Source organism: Salmo salar, chromosome ssa24, assembly GCF_905237065.1.
Source record: "Salmo salar chromosome ssa24, Ssal_v3.1, whole genome shotgun sequence".
Classification (NCBI taxonomy): Eukaryota; Metazoa; Chordata; class Actinopteri; order Salmoniformes; family Salmonidae; genus Salmo; species Salmo salar.
In genome coordinates, this window is record NC_059465.1 from 21,043,044 (window position 1) to 21,060,060 (window position 17,017).

Here is a 17,017-nt window from a genome sequence, read left to right on the forward strand (position 1 = left end):
GCTATGGCAAAGCCCTATGAGTAGCCATGATATTAATATGGACTGTACATATTTTAATCAATATCTGTAATGGCAAAAGTCAGGTTATTCATGAATTAATAACTACACCTCATTGAAAAATATTCTTAATTATACTGAGAAGAACAGTAAACAATAGAGACAGGGCTGTTAGCTAAAATATTACTTATTCACATGTTATTTTATATATCTAATATAGGTTTATGCCTGGAAAAACAAGCAACACATTGAACCTAATGATGAAGTTAAGTGGTCAGACAAGCAGATGACTCTAAATCCATACTATCCAAACATAATAATGCAAATAATTAATTGGATTTATATAGCACTTTTCTTCTAACAGAGATACTCAAAACGCTTTACATAGCAGGGGGAAACTCACCTCATCACCACCAATGTGGGGCACCCACCTGGGTGATGCACAGTGACCATTTTTGTGCCAGAATGCTCACCGCAACATGTTAAATTAACGTACCCAAGACCATTGTGGCTACCATGGTATGACTCAGTGTTTGACTGTGTGAGAAGAGTTGGGTTTGCGTTTGGTCTCTGGCACCTTTAGGCAGGACAGACAGGGAAACTCATCCAGGCCGACATTGTAAGAGTGGAGGAGAACCTTCCAGAATGTCTTCTTACCGTAGATAAGAACCAAGGCACTGAAAGTGGTATAGATGGAGGTGAAGAGAAAAGAGAGCAGAATAGCATTCTCTTTCTTCACCGTCACCTGATAGTACGCATATAGATCAACCACCATGAAACAGAGAAAAACAACCACCAGGGCGAGGGTCATGCGTATCACCCGCATCTCAGAGCCCAGCTTGGGTGCGTGGGAACCATTGGTACTGGCCTTCATGTGCTGGAGATGGATGCCCAGGTGAACAGAGATGGATATGCAACACTTTACCATCAGAATTCCTGGTAGGATGTTAGAGAGGACTAGATAAACAGTGTTATAGATCATGCCAGGGGTGTCATCAGGCATGATGGAACCGCAGTCCATGTTTTCCGATGTGTTGTTCTCAGGGACGAGGACAGTCAGCATGGGCAGACACGTGCTGAGACCACACATAGGGATGACCAGGACCACAGTGGTGACGTGCTTCAGGATGGCCTCCTGGATCTTGGTGTAGCAGTGGATGGGCTCGATGACTAGCTTGGTGCTGTAGTAGAAGGTCAGGAAGGAGGTGGTCCACATGATGGTGAACTTGAGGCTGAACACTGTCAATATCATTAAGGAGTAGAACAGCTCTTCCAGTCGGCAGTCTTTGTCTATTTCGATCATGGTCATCCAGAGATAGCAGAGCAGCTGGTGAGCTCCATTGGCCAGGGACAGGGCTGTGATGATGGTCTCACAGGGGGTCCAGTGTTTGTTTTGCTTATAGCTCTTCAGGCTCATCAGGAAGATGAACAGGTTGAAGAACATGGTGAGTACGGCCATCAGGCCAGTAATGACCCAGATAGCCACCTTATTAGCTCCTTGCATGGTGCTGTTGGTTCTTTAAACAACGTCCACCAGCTAATTTTAGGTGTTTTAAGATGTGTTCGAGATTGAGGGGGAGGTAGTGCTCGAATATTTCAATACCATATTTTGCAAGCTTTTTTAATATGCATTTACTTTCAAATTCTTCACTTAACACAGACAGTCAAGGGTTTTCTTCATTTGAATCAGACCAACACATAGCCAGGAGGTTTCTGTTCTCTGTAGAAGAAATGTACAAATAGAAAATTAACTGGAAAACATTTTAAAGTCCACAAGGGCAAGGTAAGCATTTACATCATGTTGTGTGTGGTTATTTTAGATGCAGCTTTACCTCAGAAAAAGATCTCTTTGCGTCTGATGTTTTTTCTTGGTTCTTTTAGTACAACTTGAAATAGGTTGTCTGATTCAAAATCTTAGCATTGAAGATGAAAATATATTTGTAAAAAAAGGTAAAAGATTGGCTTTTAGAAGTTGCCTGAAGATGTTGACTGAGAACGGCATCGCAAGTCGAGGCACAGACCCTTTGATTTCAGAGAAGCCTGATTGGAATTTATAAAGAAGCATCAAACTCTATTCACAATAGTATTTGCATGGTGGGGATGGCAAAAGGCAGTGGTGGCAGGGTATTTCCATTGACCTGGGGTGAAGATGTGTGTATATCCGGTGGAATTACTGTACGAGAAGTACTGCAGCATGACAGGTTTGCCAAACCACAGATACTGAACAAAACCTCTCAGGCGGGAGGTCCAGTGTCCATGCAAATGTACTTCCTGGAGCTATGGCCACAGATTTACACATCGTCCCACAAGGTCAATTTACGTATCATAAAGGGGACAACCTGCCTTTGGCTCACCTTTAAATGCTGTGTTAATTCATCACTTTAAGGCAGGGCTGTTCAATTCTGGTGTCACGTCCTGGCCAGTATAAGGGTTAATTGGTATTGTAGTTTGGTCAGGACGTGGCAGAGGGTATTTGTTTTATGTGGTTCAGGGTGGTGTTTTGGGAAAAGGGCGTTTGATTTAGTATTTCCGGGTTTTTGGTTTATGATCTATGTTTAGGTAATTCTATGTCTAGTCTAGGTAGTCTGTGTTTCTATAGTTGATTAATTGGGGTTGGGACTCTCAATTGAAGGCAGGTGTTTTCTCTTTGCCTTTGATTGAGAGTCCCATATATTAGGGTGTGTTTGTGATTTGTGGGAGATTGTTTTTGCATTGCATGTTTTTGTGAGCCTGCAAAACTGTCATTTGTCGTGCTTATTGTTTTCTCGTGTTCAATGTTCTTTAATAAATTAAGAAAATGAACACCAACTCTACTGCGTATTGGTCCACACTTTCAGACGACGATTTCGCTATATCATCGGATGATGAAGAAGTTCGTGACATCTGGTCCTGGAGAGCCGAAACACTTCAGTACCTGGTAGTTAATTCCACTCACCTGGTGTCCCTTGTTTGAACCAGTCCCTGATTAGAAGGAGAGGACGAAAACCAGAAGTGTTTTGGCCCTCCAGGATTGACATTGAACAGCTCTACTTTACAGGGTCAACCTTGTAAAGCAATAAAGCCTTCTGCTTGGCAAGGGCACAATGAAAACATGCTTAATTATTTGTGGCAGGCTTGAATCTATACTGAATAAAAATATAAATGCAACATGCAACAATTTCAACGATTTTACTGAGTTACTGTTTATATAAGGAAATCCGTCAATTGAAATAAATAAATTAGGCCCTAATCTATGGATTTCACATGACTGGGCAGGGGCGCAGCCATGGGTGGGCCTGGGTGGGCACAGGCCCACCCACTGGGGAGCCAGGCCCCACTCACTGGGGAGCCAGGCCCAGCAATTCAGGAGTTTTTTATTGTGCCCAGCACAATGTGCACCCGTGTAATGATCATGCTGTTTAATCAGCTTCTTGATATGGCACACCTGTCAGGTGGATGGATTATCTTGGCAAAGAAGAAATGCCCACTAACAGGGATGTCAACAAATGTGTGCACAAAATTTGAGAGAAATAAGCTTTTTGTGCGTTTGAAAAATTCCGGGGATTTTTTATTTCAGCTAATGAAACACTGTACATGTTGCGTTTAAGTCACAGGTGTCAAACTCATTCCACAGAGTGCCAAATGTCTGCGGGTTTTCGCTCTTTCCTTGATTGATGAATTAAGGTCACTAATTAAGGTCACTAATTAAGGTCACAATTGGTTGTCTCCGGGGTAATTGAAAGGAAATAACAAAAACTAGGCCCTCCACGGAATGAGTTTGACACCCCTGCTATACTAATGCTGCGTTCAAAACTACTGGGAACTCAGAACTTGGAAATCTTCGACATCCGACTTCAGTGCGTTCAAACCAACTTGAGAACAAAAAAAATGAGCTCAGAGTGGGAAAAATCGATTTCAACGGTCAATCCAACTTGGGGCCTCTTTTTAGAGCTCTGACTTTCTGACCTGAAGATCACTGACATCATGATTTGACCTCATATTTTTCTGAGTTTCCAGTTGTTTTGAACGCGGCAGTAGATCCAATATTATGCTCTATGCGCAGGGATGTCAAACTCCTTCCATGGTGGGCCTAGTGTCTGCTGGTTTATGGGTTTTCTGTTCAATTAAGACCTAGACAATCAGGTGATTGGAGTTCCTTACTAATTTGTCAACTTAATTAATCAATCAAATACAAGGAAGGTTTGGAAATCCGCAGACATGCGGCCCTCCGTGGAATGAGTTTGACACCCGGTCTATAGTATGAAAATGCACAAACCAAAAAGAGAAAGCAAAAACCCAGAGATCCTTGCAGCCAAATGAATCATTGTAGACATTCCACACTACTTCTACATAGGTAGAAAAATTCCTTTGATCATAGACTTTCTGCAAGATTTTCTCCTCTGAGCTGTCTACTTCTGAAGCCAGTCTGCTTCATACTCTCGTTTTCTACCAAAATCAATATCATATTCACATATCTGACTGGCACATGATGTTATTCCATCTCATCATAAAAAAAGATTTCCAACGAAAGTCTGTCAATCAAATCTGCAGCATCACTAGTCAAAATGAGTTCCCTTGTGAATTTGGCTTGGCGTGTTGAGGGTGGGGTCATTTGCTTTTTTCAGTTGGTGACACAGATTAATCACATGCTTGATAAACAAGTTCTTAGTAAAAAAAAAAGAAAAAAAGAAAGTGCTTTATTGTGAAATTATAGAAAAGATGACAAACATTTGAGTTACTTGTCTCCTGGGCAATGAAAACATACATAGATTTAAAAACATACATCTGACACTCACTGCAGACATACACTTTAAATAGAACCTCTTTCTCATTTGCAAAATCCTGAATTTAGCAACACGTGACTAAAATATTACCCATTGCACTATTGCACCAATAGTCCCCAGGCTAAGCGCAGGGTGGAAGTGGCTGGGAACAGAGTATGTGAGCAGAGCGTTCCAAATTCGACTGGAGCGTGATTCCCAAAGGCTAGAGCGTAGGGCTTTGCTCAGGCTCCAATTTCGCTCTCACTTCACGAGCTCAGGCCAGTAGCACTCACTTCAAGAGCTCAGGCCAGTAGCACTGACTTCAAGAGCTCAGGCCAGTAGCACTCACTTCAAGAGCTCAGGCCAGTAGCACTCACTTCAAGAGCTCAGGCCAGTAGCACTCACTTCAAGAGCTCAGGCCAGTAGCACTCACTTCACAAGCTCAGGGCATGCCCGGCCCAGCATGCATTTGCAGTCTACTTGTGTGCTGCTAACTATAGCTACTATCATGGAGTTCGCTAAATATTTTCAGAAAGAAGCTGATGAAACACACAGGTGCTTAATAAAGGTGACTTACCAAGATGAGGACCAAGAGCAAGAGAGGGAGTGCGGTGATATAGTGTCCACAATTAAATAATCATTGTGGAATCTGAAAAGACACGTATTCTGAAAGTATAATGGTGTACTTACTACGTGCACATGCTAAAAGAAAGGAACGAGGTGGGGAGATAACATTGTTATCTCTACATCATTGAAGCAAAGTCTTTATAAACAAAAATCTGATCTCTTAAACCTTAAGTGTAGTTTTGTTCTATTATCTATACAACAGGCCATAATTGATTTTGGCCCAATAGGCCTGGCATATTCCCACATTCAAGGAGCATTCCGTTTTGATTTGGTTATTTTGCCTAAAAACCGTTAGGCCTACCTATTTCCCAGCAAGAGTGGCCAAAGGGGTGTTTAGCATCCCCAGTAGCTCTGCAAGTGTGGGGAGGGTAGTCTCCGCTGCTGGCTGGCTCTCCAGGTACCATCTGAGCCTGAAGCCACAGACTGGCCAAACTTGTATTTAAAAAAATGTAAAAGGCACTAATAAGTAATTTTTGGGTTTATTTTGTATTTAATTCTAAGTAAGTCACAGCCTATAATTGACTACAATGATTTAATACAACAAAAGGTTGATCTTTATGTCCCTACCAGCCTATTGTGTCGCACTCGCACTTTTCGCACTTTTCGTTCCTTCTTAGGCTCCCTGTCTGGATTTCCAACCGCTCAACTCCCCTCACATGCTCTGGCTGGGAACGAGATTATACATAAAACATATCCTTTAATAGAGTACCACAGTATGAATCTTAATACCCATAAAACCTAGCGGTCAAACAGGGAAATGGTTCCAATCGTTTTTCCTCCATTCATTTTTCCCGTAGAGGATTTTAGAAACACTTAAAATAAGGGCGGTGTTTTGTGTAGGCTTACCCTGGCGTGACATTTTGATAACCGTGTAAATGTCTCTTGGATAAGATGACTTTTATCAATATATTTGCCTGTATGTGGCTATCATAAAGAACAACAAATACCATGATGATCTGGACAAAACTGCTGAATCGAGGCAAAGTTAAGAATCACTCGATTAACTATCTACATGTTAGCTAAAGGTATAATTGAAAAAATGTGCTAAATTTCTTTAAACTGATAATTCTGTGAACTGTCTTGTGCAAGTTTTAAAACTGACACAATACCTGTTAGCAAAGGTGTCAGGAGCTTGCACTGATTTGTAGTCTTGCATGATGTCTACTTTGATGCAAATTAGCATTTTCAAACAGAGTAAATAGAACCAAATATTTTGATAAAAGTCCCCTTGTCCTAGAGAGATTTAAATGGTTATCAAAACGTCACGCCAGGGTAAGCCTACACAAAACACAGACCTTATTTTAAGTGTTTCTAAAATCCCCTATGGGAAAAATGGAGGAAAACAATTGGAACCATTTCTCTATTTGACCGCTAGGTTTTATGGGTATTATGACACCTCCACTGTGGTGGTCTATGCCTGCATGTGATAGTTGTTTATACGGAAGTTTGGTAAAATGTCCTAAAACTGACACTTCAAAAATGTGATGAGGTTTCTTATCCCAACCCAAAACATTGTTACACAGGGTAGCCATAACTGCTGTCATATTTCAACAGAGGAGGGGCCTGCTGCCCGCTGGGGGCGGGCGTGCCTTTGCTCCTGTCTGTGTAGATGCTGCTATGGCCTGATTCTGTCCTCTTGGGCTGGCCCTTTCTTACGGAGCTGTAGACCACCCCGGGGTGGGAGCGGTAGCCTAGGACCGAGCGGAAGCTGGAGTTCCTGCTGGCGGGGCGACTCTCTGGGGCTGGGGCATCCTCTCTGGTGGGCAGGGGTAGGGCCAGGCCACGGAGGAGAAGCACAGAAAGGTAGGAGTTAAATTCATTTTCCAGTTTGTCTGCTGCAGCATGTAATTATTGGAATGTATGGAATGTCATATTTCATACCTGATTTCATGGGCAACCTCCTTCTCATAGCGACGCTTGTGGCAGCAGCAGACCAGAAGCCAGATGAGAAGCAGGAGGAGGAGCAACAGTAGCAGGGCACCAATCACAGCACCCGCTATGGTCCCTGCCTTGTTAGAAGCTAAAAAGGTCCTGATATTCAGACAGGTTCCAAGGAATACGTCCACACATATGCACCATTCTCACTTTCTTTCTCCCAATTAACAGGCATAAAGACATTTGTGGTTTTAAACTTACGGTTGTATGCGTGCAGGGTGTATGTACACTGCGCTTTGCCAACAGGATTCGACACCACACAAAGATAGTTTCCCATGTAGCTCTCTGAGTGATTTCTTATCATCAGCTCTCCAGTCTGAGAGTCTAAAAAAAAAAACACAAAGACAATCACTGCCAGCTACAAGCCACACCTCACCTCAGTATATCAACATGTACAGTACAGTAGATCTATGGTTATGTGTGCCATGTCTTATCTAGAGGCTTTGGTTCTTGGTTCCTACTTTGTGTTGCTGTGGGCGGGATGGCCCCTCCACTCTCTCTGGTCCAGACATAGTTGATGGGGTTGGATCCCACGGAGGACTTGCATCGGAGGGAGACATCGCTCCCCTTCTCCTCGCCACCTTCAACCCAGCACTTAGGCATTGATGGAGGGACTGGTGCAAGAGAATAGAGGTAAAACAGTGTCTTTGGAAAGATTTCCTTTGATGTACTGTACCAGGGGCGCTGGGGACATTGCATTTTAGTCCCCCACCAGTATTATCATTGGAATGTGATACAAAACGAAGCAAGGTGCTTTAGGACCATGCGGATGCCTCCGAGTGGTCGGGTAGGCTGTTTGGTGTGTTTATCCGACTGGACCAAAAAATATATATAATTATGTTCCCCCCCGCTTCTAAAACCAAAGTTGTGCCCCTGTACTGTACATAAGCATTTTTGCAACCAATAGCAAAATGAGCCATTGTGTAAACGTGTTGATTTCTTCTAAGTGTATTTCCACCAGAGGAAATTGGGTATATTGATAGGAACAAAGGAAAGAGGTGTGGCTGCTGGATGAAAGTATCGGAGATAACAAGGCGTTAACAGGGTGTTAACATTCCATCTCAGTGAGAGAGCAAATTTAAAAACAGGAGACACAAAACAGTGGAATGATGAAACTGGTAAAACAGAAACCAGCCTGGGAGGGGCGGCTTTCCTCACCGATCACCACCAGAGTGACTTTTCGCATGTCGACACCCGGCGCTTTCTTGACTTTGCACTGGTAGGTGGCTGTGTCTGAGACCTTCACTGCAGAGATGGAGATGGATGCATCTCCCAGTACGGGGGCTCCTGTGAAGTTCATCCTGGTAGACAAGCTGGGGTCCCCATAATGCATTTTTTTCCCTCCTGAATAAGATAAGATCTAAGAGATAGAGTCAGTTCAATGACAAAAACTACACAACACAAGTATTGATAACACATATTCAGAACACGATTTTTTACTGAAACAGTGAGGATAAGATCTCCAAGACTAGTCTGACCTAAATTATATGAGTGGATGTTAAGACTAACATATTCATTTGATAATGCATGTCAATTCTTCTTAGCTAGCTACATAGCCGTCTTTGTATCAAAGATAATTATGTAGTTTAGAGTAATTAGAGTAAACATCGAGGCTAGCTATCTTCGTCATCCTAACGTAGTCAACACTGCTAGCTGCTAGCTAGCTAGTCATCACTGCTAGCTAGCCAACTTAATCCGACTAGCAGCACTGCAGAAACTATTACATTACAACGTAACGACTTGATTAGTGCGGTGTTAGTGTTAGTTAGCCAGCTACATAGTTGTCTTTGCTGTCTCTGTATCTAAGATAATTGTGTAGTTTGAGTAATTATCGAGGTGAGCTAGCCAGCCGCGACGCGGCGCCAGACTTAGTCAACACACCTAGTCATCATTAACCCACTGCTAGCTAGCCAACCGTTACCGACTAGCAGCGCTGTAGATACTAATACTTTACAACGGAACGATTTGACTAGTGCAGTGTTAGCTAGCTAGCTACTTAGTTGTCTTTGTCATAGCTTGATAATTGTGTAGTCTAGTAATTACCGAGGTTAGCTAGCCAGCCATTGAGGTCAGCTAGCCAGCTATTTCCGTCCCCCCGCGACGCCATTTTTCCTAACCCAGCCAACTATTACCGACGAGCAGCATTGTAGAAACTAAATACATTACAAGGACGTCTTGATTAGTGTTATGTTAGCTAGCTAGCTACAAAGTTGCTTTGTATCATGACAAGGGGTAGTACTGAAACTATCGAGGTTACCTAGCCAGCTACACGTTCAAAGTCAACAACGCAGCCACTGCTAGCTAGCCTACTCCACCAGCCAGCAGCACTGTATCATTTTCGTCATTTTAGTCAATAAGATTTTTGCAACGTAAGCTTAACTTTCTGAACATTCGAGACGTGTAGTCCACTTGTCATTCCAATCTCCTTTGCATTAGCGTAGCCTCTTCTGTAGCTTGTCTACTATGTGTCTGTCTATCCTTGTTCTCTCCACTCTGCACAGGCCATACAAACGCTCCACACCGCGTGGCCGCTGCCACTCTAACCTGGTGGTCCCAGCGCGCACGACCCACGTGGAGTTCCAGGTCTCCGGCAGCCTCTGGAACTGCCGGTCTGTGGCCAACAAGGCGGAGTTCATCTCAGCCTATGCTACCCTCCAGTCCCTAGACTTCCTGGCGCTGACGGAAACATGGATTACCACAGAAAACACTGCTACTCCTACTGCTCTCTCCTCGTCTGCCTACGTGTTCTCGCATACCCCTAGAGCATCGAGCCAGCGGGGTGGTGGCACTGGAATCCTCATCTCTCCCAAGTGGACATTCTCTCTTTCTCCCCTGACCCATCTGTCTATCTCCTCATTTGAATTCCATGCTGTCACAGTTACCAGCCCTTTCAAGCTTAACATCCTTATCATTTATCGCCCTCCAGGTTCCCTTGGAGAGTTCATCAATGAGCTTGACGCCTTGATAAGTTCCTTTCCTGAGGATGGCTCACCTCTCACAGTTCTGGGTGACTTTAACCTCCCCACGTCTACCTTTGACTCATTCCTCTCTGCCTCCTTCTTTCCACTCCTCTCCTCTTTTGACCTCACCCTCTCACCTTCCCCCCTACTCACAAGGCAGGCAATACGCTTGACCTCATCTTTACTAGATGCTGTTCTTCCACTAATCTCATTGCAACTCCCCTCCAAGTCTCTGACCACTACCTTGTATCCTTTTCCCTCTCGCTCTCATCCAACACTTCTCACTCTGCCCCTACTCGGATGGTATTGCGCCGTCCCAACCTTCGCTCTCTCTCTCCCGCTACTCTCTCCTCTTCCATCCTATCATCTCTTCCCTCTGCTCAAACCTTCTCCAACCTATCTCCTGATTCTGCCTCCTCAACCCTCCTCTCCTCCCTCTCTGCATCCTTTGATTTGCTCTGTCCCCTATCCTCCAGGCCGACTCGGTCCTCCCCTCCTGCTCCGTGGCTCGACGACTCACTGCGAGCTCACAGAACAGGGCTCCGGGCAGCCGAGCGGAAATGGAGGAAAACTCGCCTCCCTGCGGACCTGGCATCCTTTCACTCCCTCCTCTCTACATTTTCCTCTTCTGTCTCTGCTGCTAAAGCCACTTTCTACCACTCTAAACTCCAAGCATCTGCCTCTAACCCTAGGAAGCTCTTTGCTACCTTCTCCTCCCTCCTGAATCCTCCTCCCCCTCCCCCCCTCCTCCCTCTCTGCGGATGACTTCGTCAACCATTTTGAAAAGAAGGTTGACGACATCCGATCCTCGTTGCTAAGTCAAACGACACCGCTGGTCCTGCTCACACTGCCCTACCCTGTGCTTTGACCTCTTTCTCCCCTCTCTCTCCAGATGAAATCTCGCGTCTTGTGACGGCCGGCCGCCCAACAACCTGCCCACTTGACCCTATCCCCTCCTCTCTTCTCCAGACCATTTCCGGAGACCTTCTCCCCTACCTCACCTCGCTCATCAACTCATCCTTGACCGCTGGCTACGTCCCTTCCGTCTTCAAGAGAGCGAGAGTTGCACCCCTTCTGAAAAAACCTACACTCGATCCCTCCGATGTCAACAACTACAGACCAGTATCCCTTCTTTCCTTTCTCTCCAAAACTCTTGAACGTGACGTCCTTGGCCAGCTCTCTTGCTATCTCTCTCAGAATGACCTTCTTGATCCTAATCAGTCAGGTTTCAAGACTGGGCATTCAACTGAGACTGCTCTTCTCTGTGTCACGGAGGCTCTCCGCACTGCTAAAGCTAACTCTCTCTCCTCTGCTCTCATCCTCCTAGACCTATCTGCTGCCTTTGATACTGTGAACCACCAGATCCTCCTCTCCACCCTCTCCGACCTGGGCATCTCCGGCGCGGCCCACGCTTGGATTGCGTCCTACCTGACAGGTCGCTCCTACCAGGTGGCGTGGCGAGAATCTGTCTCCGCACCACGTGCTCTCATCACTGGTGTCCCCCAGGGCTCTGTTCTAGGCCCTCTCCTATTCTCGCTATACACCAAGTCACTTGGCTCTGTCATATCCTCACATGGTCTCTCATATCATTGCTATGCAGATGACACACAATTAATCTTCTCCTTTCCCCCTTCTGACAACCAGGTGGCGAATCGCATCTCTGCATGTCTGGCAGACATATCAGTGTGGATGACGGATCACCACCTCAAGCTGAACCTCGGCAAGACGGAGCTGCTCTTCCTCCCGGGGAAGGACTGCCCGTTCCATGATCTCGCCATCACGGTTGACAACTCCCTTGTGTCCTCCTCCCAGAGTGCTAAGAGCCTCGGCGTGACCCTGGACAACACCCTGTCGTTCTCCACTAACATCAAGGCGGTGACCCGATCCTGTAGGTTCATGCTCTACAACATTTGCAGAGTACGACCCTGCCTCACACAGGAAGCGGCGCAGGTCCTAATCCAGGCACTTGTCATCTCCCGTCTGGATTACTGCAACTCGTTGTTGGCTGGGCTCCCTGCTTGTGCCATTAAACCCCTACAACTCATCCAGAACGCCGCAGCCCGTCTGGTGTTCAACCTTCCCAAGTTCTCTGACGTCACCCCGCTCCTCCGCTCTCTCCACTGGCTTCCAGTCGAAGCTCGCATCCGCTACAAGACCATGGTGCTTGCCTATGGAGCTGTGAGGGGAACGGCACCTCCGTACCTTCAGGCTCTGATCAGGCCCTACACCCAAACAAGGGCACTGCGTTCATCCACCTCTGGCCTGCTCGCCTCCCTACCTCTGAGGAAGCACAGTTCCCGCTCAGCCCAGTCTAAACTGTTCGCTGCTCTGGCACCCCAATGGTGGAACAAGCTCCCTCACGACGCCAGGACAGCGGAGTCAATCACCACCTTCCGGAGACACCTGAAACCCCACCTCTTTAAGGAATACCTGGGATAGGATAAAGTAATCCTTCTAACCCCCCCTTAAAAGATTTAGATGCACTATTGTAAAGTGGTTGTTCCACTGGATATTATAAGGTGAATGCACCAATTTGTAAGTCGCTCTGGATAAGAGCGTCTGCTAAATGACTTAAATGTAAATGTAAATGTAATGTTTCATCTCCAAACCCTCCCCATAAGTTATCCATATCAAGGATCCCCTGTGTCCCCTGCTCTGTAGTCTCACCAGCTGGTCTTTCTGGGTCATGTCTGGACGGACGTTGTACCACTCAATGTCCAGTTCTCCTATGTCAGAGGGGGCAGGGGTGAAGGTGCACCCCAGCATGACTGTCACCCCCTGGGCTTTCTGAATGGTCTGAGGCCCTGTAGATGTTATCTGAATACCCTCTGTGACATCTGAGGGTTCAGAGAAAAACACACATTCAGGGTTGACACTTACAAAGAACGTGGAGTCCCTCAGGCAGGGACAGACTAAAGTGACAACTTCTAAATGGGGAAAAACTGCATTGGCAGTTCACAGAAGTGTAAATGCATTACTGATACATTTGACATATCCAACATGCAGGTACATGTAGGACAGACACTGGCTATTGGATGCAGCAGAAACTGATGTTGTTATGACCTGGGACACTGTCTGGGCTCCACCCCACTATTGTTTACATTGAGTGAAATAAACCTGTTGCGTAGGAATGTACAGTCAATGCCTGTCACACAGGCACATTTTACATCCCCTGACAAAGATAAATGGACAGAAAAACCTTGATATGAATTAAACGAAAATGTGGTCTTGTGCAGTGTAGGCTAGAAGGGCCCAACATAATGGATAACATGGGGAGACTAGGTTAGGAAACCCTGATTTATTTGACAACTCACCTGTGTTGAGATAAACTGTTAGCACAAACATCACAGCCAACTGTAGTCTTGAGCATGTAAGGCACTTTCGCATAGTGACCATATTGGTAAACCTGTATGGCACATCAAGAGAAATATGATTACAATTATTAACTGAATTGTTTGAATGTGTACTTCCTCATTGTGATTTTAATATAGTTTTATGAGGAAAAATTACTCAGCTAACAGATAGGTAGTCTTTATCATGCACTGAAACTACAACGATAAAATATGCTCACTCTTTCTGAGGGGCACTCTTTCTGAGGGGGATAGATAACCCTGGACAGAATGGCATATGTCCATTCTGTCCAAGACTAAGGGAGGGAATACTACAAAGAGGACATATACTCTACAATATAACCAACTGTACTTTACGTAAGTGTTAATTATCCCCCTCTCCAACTTAATGGCTGTTGCTGAGTGAGGAATTTGTATATTTAACTCTCGATTATATCAGCTCATATTCATAATATTTTATCAGTATTCAAGACAACAATCAAACAATTAATTCATACAAATTACCTTTCTGTTCAGCAATATTCCAAAGGTAAAGTCGTTTCCAAGAGTCCTGACAGACTGGAACAGCACAAAACCTTTGCTTCCCTTCCCTTCAGTTACTCTCACCTGAAACTGTAACCTCAGGCCACACCCTCTCTATTTCCATACAGTCCTTCCTCTGCTTCTTCTTCTACAATATTATGGCGGTACGCAAACATATGTTAGAGGTGCATGCCACCACCTATTGTGTGGGCTGTGTATTAGCCTACTGTTTTGGAGTGTGAATTCATAACATTTTGTGACACAGAAAGGGGAGAAAAAAAAAGGATGGGAAAAGGGAAGAAGAAATTGCCCTACCAACTAACCCTATACCCATTAAAACCTCACTACTACTTGGCCCTATTTTATCCTACACCAGGCTGGCAGCCGGGAAGGATGGGACATTATCGTTCAACACACCTCGGTGCTCTTCTGCAGGAAAATGTAGTACACCCAAGTACTTCTCCGCAGCTGCCACCACAACAATTATTGTCTGTGATTTACGTTCCATTTCTGCGGTGCAGTTGATAATCATGGCTATGAACGCTAAGTAACCAACCTTACTGAAGCACATGTTATTCCTATCACTCTCTATTGGGCTCGGCCTACTCACGGGGGATTCTCTTAGGATTCCTCGCCCTGGACCTATCTTCCTCTACTACTCTCTTCACTGCCACAGCATACAACACCTTCTGTACTACTCTGATCCTGGCAACCTCAACCTGCCTTTCTCTCACCGAACACTTCTGATCTCCAGCACCATGGGTACCCCTACAGTTAACACACACAACGTTTCCACCGATATTACACATTCCTTTGTCTCATGCCCTCCTGCACACTTCTCATATCTAGGATTCTCCCTCCTGCACACTTCTGCAACATGACCACAAGCTTGACACAAAACACTGTAATGGGTGTGTTTATGCTTTTCAAATAACACATTTCTGTGTTCTGTTTGTGCTTTCTATAAACTAATTTCTGTGTTCTTGCAAGTGACTGATTAAACGAATCCTCATTATCAATATCTACAATTTGGCAGTACGCCCAGAGCCTTGTTTGGAGAAAGGATATCTCAGTTTCAAGGTCTCAGCTTAGAGAGAAGAAGCCTCATGACGTATTAGTCTGTCACATGCATGACCCAGTTTTGGTCGTCACATGAATGAAGCAAATATTAATTATGAATGATGAATAAGCTAAATCATGCAAATATAACTTGTCAGTATATAAGGGAACTAATGGGACTGCCCCGTTAGAACTCACTTCAGACCGGTACTTTATGCATCTATGTTTGACTGTGACCTCTCCAGCTTCCTGACAATAAAGAGTGATTCATTTAAGATTGACTTCGAGTGTCCCTGTATACAAATTTCCACAACAATTTGGTGTCACGAACTGGATGATTGATTCTGCCTGCGGAGCTTTCCAGTTGGGGTCTGCGAGGAAAACCGGTGGCGCATTTTATGAAGCGTGAGGGACCAAAAGACAACGAGACCTGCCCAGACCAGACCCTTACTGTGAGCTGCCCAGGAGGAGACACATCATCCACAAACAATTGAGGGATCACAACTGATTTCAGTAAGTCAATTTAAATTACTTTGTATAAAAATAAATGATAAAAAATGTAATCAAGGTGAGTAATGCATAAAAGGTACCCATAGTCTTATTTTATGAGAAGAGGGTACCATCGAAAGCCCCGCTGACAGCTGTCTGTAGGCATTTATATGAAATGTCTACGTGGTCTGCAACCACTACAAATAACACAAGGTGTTTTTGAATACATTCAGTTAAGAACAAATTCTTATTTACAATGACAGCCGAGGAACAGTGGGTTAACTGCTTTGTTCAGGGGCAGAACGAGAGATTTTTACCTTGTCAGCTCGGGGATTTGATGTAGCAACCTTTCAGTTACTGGCCCAACGCTCTAACCACTAGGCTACCTGCCACCCCAGCAGTATATGTACAGGAGATACATATGGTGCATAGCAAGTAACGACAAGAGATTCTTTGAAGCAGCACATGGGTAATAAGTGAGCTTACCGAGTGTGTTTGGGAATAGTACTAAGTGAATGTGGATGTGAAATTTGTGTGATTGTGAGATATGACATATTAAGCTGATTGAAATCTGGATAATCAGGAGATACATATGGTGCATAGCAAGTAACGACAAGAGATTATTTGAAGCTGCACATGGGTAATAAGTGAGCTTACCGAGTGTGTTTGGGAATAGTACTAAGTGAATGTGGATGTGAAATTTGTGTGATTGTGAGATATGACATATTAAGCTGATTGAAATCTGGATAATAAATGGATTGAAATTAGTACTATTAAGATTTAAATTTGGATAGAAATGTAGATATTAAGCTGATTGAAATTTGGATAACGAGATTGAAATATGGATTTTAAATTGACTTACTTCAATCAATTTGGAGTAACTGTCAACCATTACCAACATTTTTTTCTTTTTACAGGTAGGCATGTGAAGAAAATCAGTTTGCATATTGTGGAATAGAGCAGGTCAGCCAACAGGGGGAGACTCATCATGGCCTGGTGATAGATGGAGTCTACATAACGAGGCAAAGGTTTAGGATAATTATCATTGTTTTAGTTTACTGCGGAGCCCCTAGTCCCACTGTACATGCCTTAGATACCTCCTTTGTCCCACCTCCCACACATGCGGTGACCTCACCCAGTATGACCACCATGTCCAGAGATGCAACCTCTCTTATCATCACTCAGTGCCTGGGCTTACCTCCACTGTACCCGCACCCCACCATACCCCTGTCTGCACATTATGCCCTGAATCTATTCTACCATGCCCAGAAATCTGCTTATTTTATTCTCTGTCCTCAACGTACCAGATGACCAGTTTTGCTAGCCTTTAGCCGTA

At 44.6% G+C, this 17,017-nt stretch overlaps 2 protein-coding genes across 2 annotated transcripts; both read right to left on the bottom strand.

The window, feature by feature from the left end:
* tas2r202 (taste receptor, type 2, member 202) lies at positions 1–1,697 on the bottom strand. Its single transcript, XM_014171953.2, has one exon. It carries the CDS (start codon positions 1,499–1,501, stop codon positions 524–526), a length of 978 nt encoding a protein of 325 aa, XP_014027428.1. The 5' UTR covers positions 1,502–1,697; the 3' UTR covers positions 1–523.
* A 2,959-nt stretch (positions 1,698–4,656) lies between these two features.
* Positions 4,657–14,266, bottom strand: vsig8b (V-set and immunoglobulin domain containing 8b). Its single transcript, XM_014171950.2, has 8 exons — positions 14,116–14,266; positions 13,576–13,667; positions 12,929–13,098; positions 8,460–8,661; positions 7,763–7,915; positions 7,503–7,625; positions 7,248–7,386; positions 4,657–7,122 (listed from the first exon to the last, which is right to left on the bottom strand). The coding sequence occupies exons 2-8, from the start codon at positions 13,655–13,657 to the stop codon at positions 6,882–6,884; spliced, it is 1,110 nt and encodes a 369-aa protein (XP_014027425.1). The 5' UTR covers positions 13,658–13,667; positions 14,116–14,266; the 3' UTR covers positions 4,657–6,881.
* Positions 14,267–17,017: the final 2,751 nt, after the last annotated feature.